This window comes from Sus scrofa, chromosome 7 (genome assembly GCF_054392235.1).
Source record: "Sus scrofa isolate SSC_HxYL_T2T_F1_AM1 chromosome 7, Sscrofa_HxYL_maternal_Yorkshire_Landrace_v2.0, whole genome shotgun sequence".
NCBI classification, from domain to species: Eukaryota; Metazoa; Chordata; class Mammalia; order Artiodactyla; family Suidae; genus Sus; species Sus scrofa.
The window spans coordinates 38,829,204-38,846,678 of record NC_139389.1 but is presented as its reverse complement, the minus strand read 5'-3'; the positions used below and the strand labels follow the sequence as shown (position 1 = coordinate 38,846,678).

The 17,475-nt window shown below is 61.2% G+C and overlaps 1 protein-coding gene across 3 annotated transcripts in view; it reads left to right on the top strand.

Moving 5' to 3' along the window:
- The first annotated feature begins 1,617 nt into the window (after window positions 1-1,617).
- GRM4 (glutamate metabotropic receptor 4) overlaps window positions 1,618-17,475 on the top strand; it is a 100,129-nt gene continuing 84,271 nt past the window's right edge. For 2 of the 3 annotated variants that reach the window (XM_084966952.1, XM_021098606.2), the window contains exons 1-2: window positions 1,618-2,080; window positions 12,663-13,527. In XM_084966952.1, coding sequence (XP_084823078.1) covers window positions 13,009-13,527 — 519 coding nt within the window. In that variant the 5' untranslated portion in view covers window positions 1,618-2,080; window positions 12,663-13,008. Of the gene's footprint in view, window positions 2,081-4,199; window positions 4,272-12,662; window positions 13,528-17,475 lie in introns of those variants that run through there. The other variant, XM_084966951.1, reaches the window with a different exon arrangement.

Sequence of the window (17,475 nt, the reverse complement as noted above, 5' to 3'; positions counted from 1 at the left end):
GTGCCGCTTGCACAGAAAAAGGCCTGAGTGACTGCATGATGTTGGCCCCTCCATCAGAGACCGTGGTCGGCCTGGGTGCCGGGACGTGCTTCTGGGGCTCCTGCAGGCAAGAGTTACAAAGAGCCTTCCTGCTTTGCCAACGCGTATTCATTCACCAAATATTCCTTGAGCTTACAGTGCAGGCAGGCAAGGTGCCAGGCCCCGGATGAACCATGGTGAACAAGATGTGCTTCTGGCCTGGCCTGTCTGGGATTCTGTAGGAGGAGGGGGCCCTGAGTGGCTTTGGGAGGCGCAGGGCACTGGACGAGGGGCCCAGAGGGAGAAAGGGCAGATGGGTAGGGCGAGGGTCAGACCCCGCTGTCCCAGGCCTGTCAGACATGGCCCTGAAGTGATCCGTGGAATCGGGGGGCTCGCTGAGGGGGGAGGACGGAGGCCCCCAGGCCCCAGGCACAGTGGGGCAGAGGGTGACACTGTGCGGGTCAGCCAGGATAACTGAGGCACTGGTGAGGGGGAGGGAGGCCGGTGGTCAGTCACTCTCTCCCCCCAGCTCCCTGGCCCTGTGCTGAGCACCCTCGGCGGCGGGACAAGGACAGTCAGACGTCATAGCTCTAATTGAAGCCGCTTCTGCAGTCTGGGAAGAGATGCTCTTGCAATCCTAAGAGGGCTGCAAGGCTCCCTCCCTCTCTGCCTCCCCTGCCTGTCTCTAAGGCTAGCCCTCTCCTGGGATTTTTCACAGCCCCTCCACCTCCGAAGAGGGCTGGGGCCCCAGCTTCTCCCTTGCTGAGGGCTTCTTCCCCAGGCTTGCTCCCGCCCCCCAGCCAGGCCACCTGTTACTTTGTAGAGGAGACTTGGAGGGAGACCAGTGGGCTGTGGGCCGTGGGGTGGAGGTCCCCAGGCCTGACAGAGTTCTGGGGTGCAGAGGTCTCAGGGGTCCCTGACAGGCTGGGTGACCAGGGGCAGACGGAACCCCCCTCCTGAGTCATAACCTCAAAGCAGGAGCATTGGGGTGTGCACATGAACATGCCACATGGGGGCACACGCCACGTGCCTGGTGCAGATGTGTGGGAAGCTGGCCTCAGGTTGGGGTCCTAGTACCCCAAGGGGTGGGGAGGATGCAGTGGGGGTGGGAGGAATGGGACCCTTTGGCATCAGGGTGTTTGCTGTACTTCTCAGGGAGTGTTAAAGGGGCTCTGTTGCCTGACCTTTGCCCTTTAGGGGTCAGGAGGGGGTCCCTGCCAAGTCCTGGGGTCTAGGAGCCCCCACAGGCCCCGGGGGTGGGGGGTGGGGTGAAGCGGGCTTCGGGAAGAGGGCGCCGGCGGGGCGCGGTGGGAGGGGAGCGGAGGGGTGGCGGGTCGCCTTGGGAGCCCCAGGCTCCGCGGTGGAGGTGCGGGGACTGGCTGGGCTCCCAGAGGCTCTCTCTTTAAAAGGCCGGCGGAAATCGCGCGCTCGGCCGCACTTGCGGCGCAAACTTGGCGGCCAGGCTCGCGCTTTCTCGAGTGCGGCAGCAGCAGCGGGCGCCGGGGCTGAGCGGCTGCGGTCCCCTCGCCCCCTCGTGCTCGGGGCTCCCGCCCCCTCCCGCAGCCTCCCCTCCCGGCGTCTTCCTCGCTCGCTCTGCCCGTCTCGCGCTCCCTCTCTCGCTCGCTCTCCAGCGCGCTCTCTCGCTCGCTCTCATTTTTTCCTGCTGCCGAGCGGCTGCCGCGGCGCCTCCGGGCGCCCGCCTCTCGGCCGGCTGCGCTCGCTGCTCGGCTCCCGCTCCACTCCCTTCCCAGCTGCGAGCCCTCGGCCGGACCCCGCGCCCTGGAGCGCTGGGACGCCGGGCTCTGCGGCGGTGGAAGCAGGGCTGGCCGCCGCTCCCTGGCTCGCTGTCCCCGGAGCAGCAGCCCGACCGCCGCGCGCTTGGCGGCGGCTCCGGCCAGGCGGCCGCCAGCTCGTCCCCGCTGCGTCCCGGACTCCGGGCGGCTCCGCGCCGGGCTCGGTCCGCAGCGTCAGCGCCTCGCGCCCGGGCCTGGGCTCGGGCCACCGCGAGAAGCAAGCCTCCGGCCGCCGCCTCCCCACACCACCGACCCCTCGCCTGCGCGCGGTGAGTTGTGGCCCGCGGGGAACGGGCAGGGGGACCGTGCCCTCCGGCCTCTGGGGCGCGGGCTGCGGCGGGCGCTCCGGGGCTCTGGGAGGTGGCTTCTGCCGAGCTCCCGCGCTCGGAGCTGCCCGGAGGAAGGTCGGCGGACCGGAGCCCTCCCGGCTGGAGGGCGCGGGACCCGGGCTGGAGGGTCTCCCCTCGGGGCCGGGCCGGGCTCTGCCGGCGCCCCGAGAGACGGAGTAGGGCAGCGACTCTTTTGCGGGCTTGGGGGAGAGTGTCTCTGTGCCTGGGGTCGGGTCGGCTTCCACCGGATAGGGGGCTCGAGCCCGCGCTCAGGTAGGGGCGGCGGCGGCGTCAGGGCGCCCCTTCTGCGGAGAGCGGGGCGGGCGGGGGCGCGGGCAGTTCTTTGCCCGGGTTCCCTGCGGTCTCCCGGCGGGAGGGCAGCGGCAGCCTCTCTCGCCTCTGCTCCTTTCCCGGCACCCGCGCGGCGTCCGGCTCCCCGCGTTGGGAGCCCGAGGCCGCTTGCTCTGGGCGGAGGCGGGTTGGGACGGCACCCCAGGTTCTGGGGTCTCCCGGTAGCTCCGGGACTTCAGGGTCAGGTGCTTCTGGGACCCTGATGAACCTCTAGGCGGCCGCGGGGCGGGTGTGCGTGTGTGTGTGTGTGTGTGTTTTGGGGGGGTGTCCCCGGACTCCGGGGTCGGGCTTCCCCGGCTCCCAGGAGCTGGAAGCGCCCCCTCCCCGCGCGGGGGCGGGGCCGGGAGGTGGAGGCCCTGACTGCGAGCGGCGCCCCCGCACCGGGGCGGTCTGAGGCTGTTTGTGCTGAAATGGGGCGGCGGTGGCGGTGGCAGGGAGTCCGGAGGCCTGAGCGTACGAGCGCCCCCTCCCCCAGGCCGCGAGTGACACCCTCGCCTTCAGACTTCAGGTCCTTTCTGGAGGAGGCTCCTTGCTTCTCTCCCCACTCGGCTCACCGGCCCTGCTCCCGGCGCGGGAGGAAGCTGCTGTGCCAGGCGGAGCTGGGCTTGCTTCACGGGGTGCCCCAAGCCACGTGTCTGTTGGAGCGGTGGTCGGACTGTCTGCCCCTCGGTCAGTCTGGCAGGAAGCCCTCGATGCTGGTGGAGGGAGGGTTGTGTGTGTTTGTGTTCAGCCATAGCCCTTCCCCCTCGTGCTGGGGTGAAATGGGGGCTCAGGGCTGGCACCGGCCAACGCTGTAAGAATCTCCATCCTGGGTGCCCCCTTCCCACAGTCTGCAGGACAGCCCCCTTCCTGGCCAGCTCTCTGTGGAAGTGAGCAATGTTCTCATTCCCATGGCCCTATCGCCAGGACATCCCCTGGGTGGGCCCCCTCTTGCCCTGGATCCACAGGGGATGCTGGGCCTCAGGCCCTGGGTGAGCACCCCCTGCTCCTCGCAGGCCTCAGTGGTGCGAGAACTTCCAGGCAAAGGTGAGGAGCTGCAGGAGCTTTCCTGGCGTGGCAGAGAGAATTCCCACAGAGGAGTCTGGAGGCTCTTGAGTGTGGTTGCCCCCTGGGCAGGCCCTGGCTGCTGTGGAGAGGAGGGTGGGAGCCCCTCTCCCTGGCCCACCAGAGGACCACTTCTTGGAGGGTCTTTTCGGGTCTTTCTAGCCCTTACCGTCCTGCTCTTGGGCAGGGGTGGGGAACCTCTGGGGGTGGTGCCTTGGAGCCCTGCTTAGCTCTGGAGGGGCGTGCCTGCCCACTGGCGAATGGGTAGCCACTGTCTCCATGTCCCTGCAACTTTGTCATTGCAGCCATCAACTTTCCCCTCTCTGTCAATGCCTTTCAGGGAAAAAAAATACCCCCAAGTTACCCCCTCCTGAGGTCATAGTCGATTCCAGGGCTACCCCTCCCAGGCCGTTTGCCTTTGGGAGCGACTGGGGGAGGAAGAAGGAATGCTTCATCCAGAGGAGTGCTCTCCCAGGGGTGGGCTCTCCGAGAGAGAGAGCTGTGTGGGATGGTGGGGGGCCGGCGGTGTGTCACGGTGAACAGGTCCTGAGCCGGGGCAGGGGGAGGCGGGGACATGCCTGCGGTTGCCTTCCCGGCCTCAGTGGCCTAGCACAGGCGCTCCTCCCTCCTCCCTCCTCCCCCAACCTGCGTCTGGGCGGCTTCATTCTGTTGGAGGCGTGACGTCTCCAGGAGGGAGCGCCTTGCACAGCGGCAGGCAGGCAGGCAGGCAGCCGAGGTAGGTGAGAGCAAGGCTGGGAGTGAGCGATGTGCTGGCCAGGGGGGTCAGAGGGCGGGCGCAGACCTGGAGGGCTCTGCAGCCCCCTCACTGGCTCCCCAAGGGGTCCCCAGCCCAGCTCCCATGATGCTTGGCCACACCCGAGCCCGCCCTGCTGCAGGGGGACAGCTGGCAGGAAAAGATGGGGCCAGGACCCATGGACTTCTGAGCTTTATAATTACAGCCATAGATACATCCTCCGCCCTAGACAAGCGTGGAGCCCGGCAGCCCCTAATTACCACCCACCCCAAGACATCTGTCCACCCTGCTGTCCTCCTCTGCTCGGCCTAGCACCCAACTTTCCAGCCGGCAGGCCCCTCCGGCAGCCCAGGCAGCTGGGCCCGCCGGCTGCTGGCTGGAAGGTTATCTCACTTCTGCAGAGCGATACCGCCTTTGCCGCCTGGAGAAGACGCGGGGGAGCTGGCATCTGGGCTCGGCCCTGCTCACTGGGGCTGGCAGAGCTGCCGGCTGCCCAGGCCGAGCCCAGGGAGGAGGCTGACCTGAGGGAGGAGGCTGAGGGGCCTGGCTTCCCCTGGTGGGCAGCGGGCCCGAGCAGAGGCCACCAGCTTTCTGGGGCTCCCACCCTGGTGCTGGTTGTAGGAAAGAGCTGGAAGGGCTTGTTGCCGAGTCAACTCTGCCCCAGTTAGCAGGGGACTATCAAAAATTAATTTAGAGATCTCACTGCCTTTGGCCCTTGCCAAAGTGCAGGCTGCCTCTTCTGTCGCTGCTGGGAGCTCTGTTGCTTTCCTGGCTGTGCAGTTTCTGGCCTCCCTCTGGCCTCTGCTCTGCCTCTGTCCCTGTCTCCCTCCTGCCTCCCAGCCCAGCCCCATGCAGCTCCGAGTTCCCAGCCAGCGTCCTCCTCCCTGCCAGTCCTGGGGTAAGCTCCGGGGGCTCTGCCTTGCCACCCCCACCGCCCCTGCACTCTTTCTATGTCCGGGCCTTGCTCCCGAAAGGGAGGCCTAGAAAGAGAACTTGCTTAGGAAAGATGCAGCCTGGCCCACAGCCCTGCCCACAGCCTCCCAGCCCGCAGGCCTGAGGGATCCTTCTGCCGCCTATCTGAGGTTCCCTTGGCTCCTCAGAAAACACAAGCACCACAAGGATCGTAAAAATCACCCCTTAAATTAAAGCTGATGACTCCCGTCGAAATGTTTTATTATTAACCTCACCGTTTAGCAATCTCCTGGCAGCAGTGAGGCATAAATACATGTGTACACACGTATATTCAATAAATCGGGGAGCTCAGTGCATAATGACATTATCTGGACCCCATTCAATTAAGGCAGATATTATCTGCAGTAATTGGGAAATGCCAGCCCATAATGACAGCCCATACCATTTCGGGCCACTTGTGGCCACAAGCACAGGCTGTGGTGTCTCCTTAAGCCTCGCTCTTCTGGGAGAAAGCACTGGTCACCCCTTGGCGGTGACAAGGTCCCGCAAGAGCTCAGCTGGCTGCTTGTCCAGGCCGGGCCACCTGCCTCGGGACCAGGAGGTTTGGGTCCTGCCCCACGTCCCCTGCATTCAACCCTCCCAGCCGCCCCTTGTTTCCTCCCGGAGACAGAAACTAGCCTCTGGACCTGTTTCCTGGTTGGGGCTGTGACTTCTAGTCAAAATGCTTCATTGTTCCAGGGTTATTTTAGCTTTGAACATAGAAATGAAGATTGGGGACTTGAGGAGTTCCCGTGTTATGGCCCAGTGGGTTAAGGAACTGACTAGTATCTATAAGGATGCAGGTTCGATCCCTGGCCTTGCTTAGTGGGTTAAGGATCCGGTGTTGCCGTGAGGTGTGGTGTAGGTCACAGATGAGGCTTGGATCCCTTGTTGTGGTTGTGACATATGTCACACCTGTATCTTCGAGTGGACCCCTAGCCCGGGAATTTCCGTATGCTGCACATTCAACCCTACAACGACCAAAAAAAAAAGATTGGGACTTGACCTGCATTCTTACGTTTCTTTCTTTCTTCCTTTTTTTTTTTTGTCTTTTTGTTCTTTTTAGGGCTGCTTCCGCGGCATATGGAGGTCCCCAGGCTAGGGGTCTAATCGGAGCTATAGCCACCAGCCTACGCCAGAGCCACAGCAATGCCAATTCTGAGCCGCGTCTGCGACCTACACCACAGCTCACGGCAACGCTGGATCCTTAACCCACTGAGCAAGGCCAGGGATCGAACCCACAACCTCATGATTCCTAGTCAGATTCGTTAACCACGACGGGAACTCCCCATTCTTACGTTTCTGGCTTCTCAGATGTCACTGCCCCTACTTTGTGCCTGGCCTCAGGGTGGCCTAGGGTTGGAAGTCTTGTCCACAGCCATGGTGCCATTTGCGGCTGTGCAAGATGGTGGAGTTTGGACATCGACTCGACTCTCTAGGCCAGCAGGCCCCAGCTTTCCAGGGCAGTGCCGGGGTTAGGGAGAGGGACAGGAAGAAGGAGGAGAGAGGAAGAAACAGCCTTAGAGGGAAGCCCGTAATAGCATAGCAACCGCTGCAAACAAAGACACTTGCCCACTCGGGTGCTGTGCTAGAAACTGGGATGGTGGTGGCTGGTGGGGTGGGGTGAGTTGGGGTGGGAAAGAGAGGCTGGGGGTCTATGGGGAAGGGGGGGCTGCTGGTTGAAGGAGACCTGAGCAAGTATGAACTTGGTGGCTGGGCCTGGATCCTTAACCCACTGAGCCACCAGGGAGCTCCAAGGCTAGGCATTTTCTGGGCTTAACTGGTGGGCCCCACTGCCAGTGAGATGTGCCTGTCTTGCCCTCCAGTAGATGTGAGCTGCAGTGGCCTCAGCAGGTGGCTGCCCTATGAAACTCGGGTTTCTCTCCTCGTCATGAGCCCCTTGAGCCGCTGTGCTCAAGGTGTCTTCTCTGTCCATACCGCGGCCCACAGGGCCCTGCTGGATCTTGCACTGGGAGCCCTCTCTGTCTTCCTCTCCCGTCCCTCTCACTTCCCACTACCCTCCGGCCATGCCGACCTCCTGGCCGTTCCTTGAGCAATGAACGCTGAGCGCATGCGCACCTCAGGGTCTTTGTGCTGCTCTTTCCGCTGGGGATGCTTTCCTGCAGATCAGTGGCTCATGCCTTTAGTGTTTTTCATCTCTGCTGGAATGCCACCTCCTCTGAGAAGCCCTCCCTGACTATCTCTTTCTGAAGAAGCCCCACTGGGTTATTCCCCTTCTCCTTACCTGTCTTATTTGTCATCATAGTCCCTTGATCCCCGAAAGCGCCACTCCTCTGCGTGTAAATGTATTTACTGTCTCCTGCCCCACCCCCACTGGGAGCCTGGCTTCCCAGGGCCGATGTTTGCATCTCTTTTCACTCCCAGCATTTCCCCAGTACCCAGAGCAGAGTCTGGCGCATGGCAGGAGCTCAGCACAGATTAGGACAGCACAGGGAGGAACTGAATGGTCGTGGAGTATGTTCTGTGCCTGACCACACAAGAGGGTTATAAAGCGTTCAGTGTAGGATCTGAGTCCCACGCCACGGACCCGGCCTGCTGCTGCAGACCTCACGCCCTGCCCTGGGCTCTGCGTTGGTGAGTGGGGTTGCCATGCTGGCCCTGGGCAGGGACCTGGCATTGTCTGGTTGTTTACAGAAAATTTCCTGCGTTCTGAGCTTTGGGCTAGGCATGGGGCTTACAGAGATGAGGGCAGTGCGGTGCACACAGGTCCCCAACCTGCTCCCAGGCTCATCAACACCAGGTAACAACACAGAGAGAGGCTTTATGGCATTAACTGCGGAGAAAGGAGGGAACAGGAACTGGAAGAATCAGGGCAGGCTTCCTGGAGGAGGAAGCATCTCAGTTGCTCTCTTGAAGTTGAGCCTTCCACGGAGAAGGCTGGGGGCAATCAGAAGGTGGGGAAGCTTGGGCAACTGGTTTCAAATGTCCCCTTCTAGTTTCCCTGGGCGTGAAGCTCAGGAACGATTGCCTCTGGCCCTTCCTCCTTTGCTTCCACACATATTTCTCAGAGCCCACCGCCTGCCCAGCACAGAGCTGGTCACTTCTGAATCAGGACCTGGTTTTGGTGGAACTGGCCTTTGAGGTGAGAACTGGGGTTTCTGAACCCAGGAGTGTTCCCGGTCAGGCTGGTGAGCAGCTGAAGGACTTGAAGGAAGGGGCAGGGGTCCAGACCCCACCGTGCCCTCCTTCTTGCTTTCAGGACATGGCTTGGGCTGGGTGAGTGCCTGGGAACAGGGCTGCTCTTTCTACTCACATAGAAAAAGATGACTTGGGAGTGGCGGGGGTGGGGCAGGCATCACTCAGTCACCTCCCCTCACCCCGGAGGGGTGCCAGGCCCTGTGCGGGCTGAGTGCAGGGACAGCAGGATGAGCAGGACATAAGTCCCTCTCCATATGGTCCAGGTGGGGAAAGGGCTGTGCTGCCAGGGGCTGAGGGAGTGGATCCGTCACCCCCCTTCCCCAGGGACCCCAGTCATGCAGCTGGGGATCAAAATATGGGCTTTGTCGTGGGTGTAGCTGGGGTGGAGAGGGCTCTGATCCCCTGCTCCCTGGGTCTAGGCCTGTCTGGCAAACCACACCTCTACCCAGCAGGTGCAGGTTCCCTGGGCACAGGAGAGAGGGGGCCTCACAAGTGGCCTGCGGTCTTGGGCTCCCGTGGGGGTGGGGGTGCGGTGCAGAGGAGGGGAGAGGCCTGGGGTCTCCCTCACTTTCCCCTTTGGGGGTGGGGCTTCTAAATGGCTCAGGAGTTTCCTCTCTGAGCACCTAGGCTGGGCAGGCGCAGCAGAGGGAAAGTGAGCCGAGGTGAAGCAGGTGCTGAGGGGAAGGGGAAAGCGGAGGGGGAGGGGGCCCCCAAGAGGTGGGGGGTGGCCTGGAGCCCCCTCTGGGTCTGCCCCTGGGGGCCTGGCTGGCGGAGGAGCCCAGCCCGAGCTCCCTCTGAGGGCTGGAGGTGAGGCCCCTCTATTTGTGGCCCCTCCCCCGGGAGCAGAGGGCAGGGTCCCTTCCCTTTATTTTGTGTTCTGGAGAATTCTGTCTCCTTAGCTTTGAGGGATAAAAAAGGCAGCTCCGTGAAAACTCGGCTATTGTTTAGTAAAGCAGGGGAGCTCTCCTGGTTGTGGTTTTGTGGTTTGCAGGTCTTTGTGGCCCAGGCGCTGGCAGCAGAGGAAAGGGTTGAGGTGACACAGGAGAGGAGCCTGGAGTCCTGCTTGTTAAAACTTGGAAGGGGTGACCGAGGCGGCTTTCCCGAGTTCCTCAGATACCTGAGAGGGCCTCAGCTGGTTGGGGGGGGGCTGGGGGGAGGGTAGACAGCAACCACCCCCCCTCAGTCTCCTCACATCCCCTTTCACTGAAGAGAATATTCCGGAAAATGCCCTTGGCCAGCAAGGTATCGCTCTTCCTCTGCTCTTCATGCCTCCTGCCTGGTTCTGTTTCCCCGGAGCCACACAATTCAGCCAGGGTGGCAGAGGGCAGTGGCCTGGGCCAGGAGGGAGGCGGGAAAGGAGGGGAGGTCAGACCCCCCTGAAGGGGAGCTGGTGAGACCTGCAGCCATGCTGGCCACTTCGCCTGGGGAGGGACCCCAGCTGCCCCACGTCTGAGCTTTCCTGCTGTTCTGGACCCTGAGGGCGGGGGTGGCTGGGGGCTCCAAGCCCCACCCCAGCTCCCCTCCCCGCAGGTAGGGCCCCGTGGGGGAGGCAGTCTCCCCTCCCGCCCTGCTCCCCCCAGCCCTGCTCTCTGGGTTCCTTTCACTCTGGTATTTTTACTTTTCCTTGGCGCCTGTTAGGCAGGATCAAAGGAAGGAGGGGAGGCTGACAGAGGTGGAGGTTTGCCCAGCTATTCTGGAAGCTCAGCAAAGGCAGACTGGTGGGACTGAGGGCTGGAGCGGGACCCCTGTGGGCAAGTGGGGACCCCGTGCTGGGGAGGGAGGCCTGCGGGCACCTTGCCACCTTGGGGCGGGGCCTGGGCCTTGGGGCGCTTCTCATCTTGTAAGGATTTGCCTTTCTGCTTGCTGAGGCTTCATCCCCATGTGGTCCTTCCCTGGATACCGTGTGTGTGTGTGTGTGTGTGTGTGTGTGTGTGTGTGTGTGTGTGTGTGTGTCTTTGTGGGTACTGCTCAGCCCAGAGGTGCTCAGGCTTCAAGGAGAAGTGAATGTTGATCCCTCACGAAGGATCTGGAAGCCTGAGCAGGGCCCGCCTGTCAGAAGCTGCTGGACATCGGTTCCCGGCCTGAACCCACCCTGCTGCAGCGTTGGCACTGCCTGTCGCAATGCTAAGAATCCCTCCATTTGAAATTCAGGGAACCTGGGCCTGAACCCCCCGGAAGCTAGAGCTGGACAGGCCAGAGGGAGCCCGTGGGCCAGCGCCGGCGTGGCTAGGGTCTGGGCAGCCCACCCAAGCTCTGTGTCCCTGGGCTGTGTCCCCATGTGAGGGGTGTCTCAGCTTCCTCACCTGTGTGACATGGATCAAATACGCCCTAGCGTGTAGGGACGTGAGTGTCACCCGAGAAAACGTCAGCAGAGCCCTTGGACGGTGGCTGGCCCACAGCTGGGAGTTGTCATGTGCTGTTGCCTCTCCTCCACGGGGCACTCTTGGCATTTGGACAAGACAGTGTTTCACTGAGCAGGCTGTGTCCCACCCATGTCACCTCTGACCCCTGCCTGGATACAGCCATGCAGGTGACTCCCTTCCATCACAGTGACAACTGAAGGGCCGTCCCGGGGACCATGTGGCCTACAGTCTGGATCTTACTCCAGCACATCCACTTACAGATTTTGAAGTTGAGGATTCCCTCAGGGACAGGTCGCCTCCAGCAGGGTGGTGGCAGGCCTGTGGGGTGTCTGAGCTTCTCCTGTGTCTCCTCTGAATTGCCTGGTCGTGGCCTCCACAGATGGTACGCAGGACCTCTCAGTCCCCACGGCCCCTGGGAAAGAGGCGTGGTAAACTCACTCACACAAGGGTGTGAGCGCTGATGAGGGCTCTGTGCAGGGTAGCTGCCCCCTCCCCTTATCTTTTAACAGCCCTTCAGTCTCCCCCAGAACCCTGACCCCACCCCAGGTCATGGGGTCCTGGCTCCCTGTTCCCAGGCTCTCAGCGTGGCTGGTGCTATCTTTGAGTCCTCACCCATCTGCACTTGCTGTGTGACTTTGGGAGACTTTATGATGCTTCTGGGCTCCTGGTTCTCCTGCAGGAGGGGGCTAAGGAGAATGAAGAGCCATGCTTTTGGCTTCTGAGGGGCTGATGGGGGAGGGAGCAGTTTGATGAGGGGTGGGGTGTGAGGTGAGGGCAGGAAGGTGCTGCCCAGGGAGGCCCAGGAGCTGAGGCTGGAGCCTGGGTGCTGTACCCTCTCCTCCCCTCCTCCCTCCGCAGACTTGGAGCTTCAAGGCCTCTGGGGGGTGGGGGTGGGGGGTCTGAGGCCTTGATGGAGGGTGCATGTCTCCAGGGAAACATCCCATTTCAGACACAAGCTTTGCTTCCAAATGGCTCGGGAAACCGAGGCACAGAACGGGCAAGCGGCTTTGCTGGTCTTCATTCGACAAAGCCGTGGGGACGGGGCCTGGGGTGAGCACCCAGCCGAACACTGACTCAGCTTTCAGCCCTGCTCCCCAAGGCCTCCTATGTCGAGGGGAGGGAGGGGCTGGCTTCAAAGGAAGCTGAAGGAACCCCTGGGGAAATTAGCCCAGATTAGCAGCGAGAAAGGGGAAGAGCTGGTGTTCCCTCCTCTAATAAATATTTAATCACAACAACAGTAATGATGACAACCATCCCAGCGACGGGGTAGGGGTAGGCGTTCAGGCCAGGACCCGAGCCCTACTCTGAGGGAGAACCCCGAACTCCCGCAGACCCTGCTTCTTCCAGGCCTCAGGCCGAGTAGCTCCCAGCCTGATTTCTTCTCCTGAGGCCCCTGCTGGCTTTCCTTGTCCCCGAGGCCTCAAGGAGCCTAGGTGTGTCCGGTTCCAGAGCTGGGAGTCAGGAAACTGAGATCCAGGTGGCGTCATGCTGAGTGACCCCGGCCAGGGGCCTTCCTGCTCCCAGCCTCAGTTTCCTCATCTCTGAAATGGGCAGTGTGGCTGGGACAGTCTCCGCCTGCTCCTTCTCATGGGCGCGTGTGGTGGGGGCCCCTCTTCTCCCCAAGCTGCCCTGGCTCTTCCCTGGGGAGCCTGTTCTCCGCTGCCCGGGCTTCTGATGGCAGTGGGCACAGGCCTTCGGAAATCTTCAAACATGACCCAGTTCCTGCCTCAGGTTCTCCCATTTCACCCAAAGTCGAGCAGCAGCCAAGTTCAGGAGATTGACGGAGTCTTTGGTGATAACCTCCAGCTTCTCCTTCTCCCCGGCTCCTGATGAGAGATCAGAATAGCTAACGTCTTCTTCGGGCCTCTGTTTGATTCTCTCCCTGTCTCTCTCTTCTAAGGTTGGTAGGAGGCAAGCGCTGAAGCTGTTTTCTCCTTGATGCCAAGATACGCAGAGCTGGGGGCACTCTCCTCCGTGCACAGTCCTCCACCAAGAACAGGCCTGCAGGACGTGGGGACCAAGCGCAGAGCTTTGCTGCAGCCCGACCGCTCCCTGCCGCTGCCCGTGGGGCTGGGAGCACCAGCATGGTTCAGCCCGCTGGCCGCCCTCAGCCACCGCGCTGCTGAAGCCGCCCTGGAGAGACCGGTGGGGGCTGCTCTGCCCATGCTCCCCCAGGCTGTGGGGCCAGGGGCCCACCAAGGCTAGGAGCGAGGCCTGCCCTTCATGGGTCTCTAGGGATTTCCGAGATGCCTGGGAAGAGGGGCTGGGGCTGGTGGTGGGCCCGGCTGCCCCTTTGCCTGGTGCTCAGCCTTTATGGGCCCTGGGTGCCCTCCTCCCTGGGGAAGCCCAAAGGCCACCCCCACATGAACTCCATCCGCATAGATGGTGACATCACGCTGGGAGGCCTGTTCCCTGTGCACGGCCGCGGCTCTGAGGGCAAGGCCTGCGGAGAACTCAAGAAGGAAAAGGGCATCCACCGGCTGGAGGCCATGCTCTTTGCCCTGGACCGCATCAACAACGACCCGGACCTGCTGCCCAACATCACGCTGGGCGCCCGCATTCTGGACACCTGCTCGAGGGACACCCACGCCCTGGAGCAGTCCCTGACCTTTGTGCAGGCGCTCATCGAGAAGGACGGCACGGAGGTCCGCTGCGGCAGTGGCAGCCCGCCCATCATCACCAAACCTGAGCGCGTGGTGGGCGTCATCGGTGCTTCGGCGAGTTCAGTCTCCATCATGGTGGCCAACATCCTCCGCCTCTTCAAGGTGGGTGGCCCCCCCGAGATGCTCCTCCAACAACAGCCGGGGCCCTCCACACCCAGGATGCTGACCAGCTCCTGTCTCCCCGCCCCCCCCAAGCTGAGGGAGGGTGTGTCCCCCCCCATGCCCTAGCAGTACCTGAGATCTCGGGGCTGACCTGTGGTCCCCGGGACGACAGCGGGACACAGCCCCGTGGTGCTGACCATGGTGCTGAAACAGCTGAGGGCAGCGCCTTGGTCACCTCTGCTCCTCTGCAGGGATTTCTTAAGGCGGGAGTGGGTGGAGGGGTGGGGGGGTGCTGGTGAACGACAGAAGGGAGGAGGAGATGGGCAGACAGAGATCTAAGAAGCCCAGACAGAGGGAATAGAAATATAGGTAGATAGGAAGGTAGACAGGTTAAAAGACAGGCATGGAATGGAAATGTGAATGTAGGAGATTGCCAGGGTGAAAAAGCAAGACTTTTGTTTTGACATTGTTTTCAAATAATTGCAATTCCCAGGGAAGATATGTTTTTCTGCTGGGTGGTTGAGAAAGCCCCGTGTGGCCCTCCCGCTCCACCTCGAAATTATAGTTAGAAATGTGTCCTGATTTTTTGGGATGAGGCATTGGCTACTGAGCCCACAGAGAATGGAGATGAGCTGGGGAAGAGCCTGGAGGGAGCGGGCGGCCCCTGCATCTGGTGCCCTCAGCCCTGAACCTGGCTGGCCTGGCTCGTTTCCTTCCTTCTCCCCCTCTTCCTTGCACACACCTCTCTCCCTTTCCTTCTGGTGCCTCCCAGCCCCCTCCTTGCCGCCTCCCTTCGTCTCTTCCTGGGGCAAGAGCTGCTGATTTGCAATTCAATTGGAGCCAAGTGCTTCGCTAAGCTGCTAAAACAACTGAAAGCTACCGGGTAGAGAGAAAAACATTACAAGCATTTTACCAATAATGATGTGCCCGCTCCTCTCTCAGAGCCTCCTCGTTTGCTCTGTGTGCGGGCACGCGTGCGTGTGTGAGTGTGTGAGTATGCGTGTGCGCGCACGTGCGTGCGCGTGTATGCCAAAGGGGGTGTGTGTGCAGGGAGGGAGGTTAGTGTGAGGGAGCCTCTGGGTCTCTCCCTCACCTGCTGTTAGATTCTTGGCCTCTGGAGGTGGCCCCTCCTCTCCTCAAAGTCTGCAGAGTTAGTGAGTGCCCAGCTTGGCCTCAAGCAGGGATGGCAGCCCTGAGGCTGGGTCCCTCTTTTTCGGATGCTTTCTGGACTGCACTTGCCCAATCCTGTGATTCATCAGGAATCGGGGGCATTTCTGGGAGCCAGGGGAGAAGTGGGGGTGAGCGGTGGGTGGGCACAGGGATAGGTGGTGGGAATGAAAGGCCCTTAGACTAGTCTTATCACAGCGGGAGTGGGGTGGGAGCTCTGCGTGGGCTGGTCTGGGCCTCACCCCCAGCCTCTGAGAAGGCCAGAGGGGGCTGCAGCAGTGTCCCCATCTGAGCTTTGTATTAAACACCCTGGTGGCTCTGGGTGTTTTAAAAAGATGGTAAAACAACCAGATCAGGCCCTTGGGGCTGTGACATTGGTGGAGGTGGGAGCCAGGGCCCACTTTGTAGCGAGATGGAAGAGATCCCAGGACCCTCTGGGAAAGGTCACTGTCATCACTGGGCCATACAGCCTGTTCCCAGGGCGCCCAGTGTCCCAGGTGGGAATGGGCTGTGCCTTCTGTGCTGACTGCCCCCAGGATAGGGACGGCTCGGACAGGGTGAGGGGACTGGGACCAAAGGTGCTCACAGGTGTCCTTTGTTTCTGCCCATCTGGACACATAGGCGTGTGACTGTGGCCTCTGTTTTGTCTGTGTCTCCTCAGGTTCCAGAGAGATGGGTGGGTGGGTGCAGGGGGGCAGGGGGCCCCCAGGCTGCACAGAGTGCAGGACGGGGAGGTAGAGGCCTGGTGGGGGAGAAGGAAGGGGGCTGAGAGGGGGCGAGTTGGCAAAGGAGAGAGGCCAGGAGGTGGGGGAGAGCCAGAGGAGACAGCTGGCCGTGGTCCGAAGTCCCTGGATCCCTTTTAACAGCATTAATGTTCCAGGCTGGCGACAAGAGGGCTCCTCAATAATTAAACTGATAGAAATGAGAGGCTGGGCGAGAAATGGAAAAGCCATTTACAGAGGCAGGAAAGTTGAACTTTGGGGGTAGGGTGGGGGGGCTCTTCCCATCCCCCCTTCACCTGCGTCTGGGCTGTGCTGTCCTAGGACCAGGAGTCTTGATGGACATAGAGCGTACTGTTTGGAGATGAGCTTAACGTGGAGGCTGTGGCCCGGTACTTGTCGTGGGGACAGCCCAGTGCTGAAGCCAGTCGGGCCGGGCTTTGCATCTCTGCTCCAGCGTTTCCACTGCATTTCCTCCCCAGACCAGTCATTTACACCACAGTGTGGCCAAGCCAAGATGATCCTGTCCTAGAGCAGCCATCGTTGTGGGGAAGAAAGCACTTACTAAGTGCCTGGAAGGGAGCAGTTTTCAATCCTTGACCTGTAAGAGCTCAGAGGGGTCTAGAAATCATTTCACTGAGCGCCTCGTTCATGTTGCAGTGGAGAAAAACCCCGAGGCTCCAAGCAGGGGAGGTCGCGCGGCCTGGTGGTTAAGAAGTTGGACATTGGCGCCAGACGGCTTTTGCCACCTCGGGGAATTCTTTAGCCCGTTTGCACCTTGGTGTCCTCATGTGCAAAAGGAGGGTGACAGGGGTCTCAGGTCCGGCGTGGGGATGGAGGGTTAAGGTCCGGAAAAGGCCTAGCACGGTGCCTGGCACACAGTCACTCGGCAGGATGTGTCACTGTCCAGCTTGTAGCTGGGCCTTAAGTCAGCATGAGTGACTCCGTCGATGCGGAAGAGGCTGGACCTGGTGGGCAGTGACAGACGGTGACCTTTGAGGCTGATCCTGGAGAGGCCCCACCATCTGCTGGGCCTTGCGTGTGTCCTGTCATGTTGAGACTGAGCAGCCAGCTTAACTTGCGGATAAGGACGGTTTTCTTGCTGTCACAACAGCGGGACTTGAGAACTAGGAGTCGGGGCAGTGGAGGGGGTGCGGAAGGGGCAAGCAGGTGGGAGGAGGAAGGGGCTGCCAGCCAGCGCGTGGGTGGGCAGGTGCCCCAACTTCAGAGGAGAGGCCCTGCCAGGGACACTGGTGAGTGACAGTAGCCCTCTGCGTGCCTCCCCTGCCTGGCCCTGTGAGTGCTTATCCCATGCGGCACTCTAAGTGCTCTAAGGGTTTGTGGCTGCTTTTAGAGAAGCTGCCTGCCTGGTGCTTGGCTTGTCTGCCCCCTCCCCAGGCGCCTCACCCAGGGCGCATGGGGAGTCTTTGTGTTCCCTGCTCTCTCTCAGCCTGTCTGTCTGCCCTGAAGGGAGCTCTGTCTTCTAGCACTCAGGCCAAAAACTTGGCGGCATTTTTGATCTCTCTCTTTCCACCGTTAGCAAACCCTGCAGGATCTCCTTCCAAACACTTCTGGGAGAAAAAGCTGCTCATCACCCTGCTTAAATTTCCTATTGACTTTGCATTGCTCTTAGATTAAAATGCAAACTTCTGGGAGTTCCCGTTGCAGTTCAGCGGTGACAAACCCAGAACCCAGCTATATCCATGGGGATGTGGGTTTGTTTCCTGGCCTGGCTCAGCCAGTTAGGGATCGATCCAGGGTTGCCCTGAGCTGTGGTGTAGGTCCCAGACGTGGCTTGGATGCCTTGTTGCTATGGCTCTGGTGCAGGCTGGCAGCTGCAGCTCTGATGCTGCAGCTCTGTTTCGACCCCTGGCCTGGAAACTTCCATATGCCACAGGAATAGGTGACAACAATAAAATAAAATGCAAACTTCCAAACTGCTTGCCAGTCGGAGGGGCCCTGGGCCACCTGGTGTGCTGACCACATCCCTGGGCCTCTCCTGGGTGTACTCTGCACCTGCCGCACTGTTCCCTTTCTGTTCCTGGAGGACACCATGCTATGT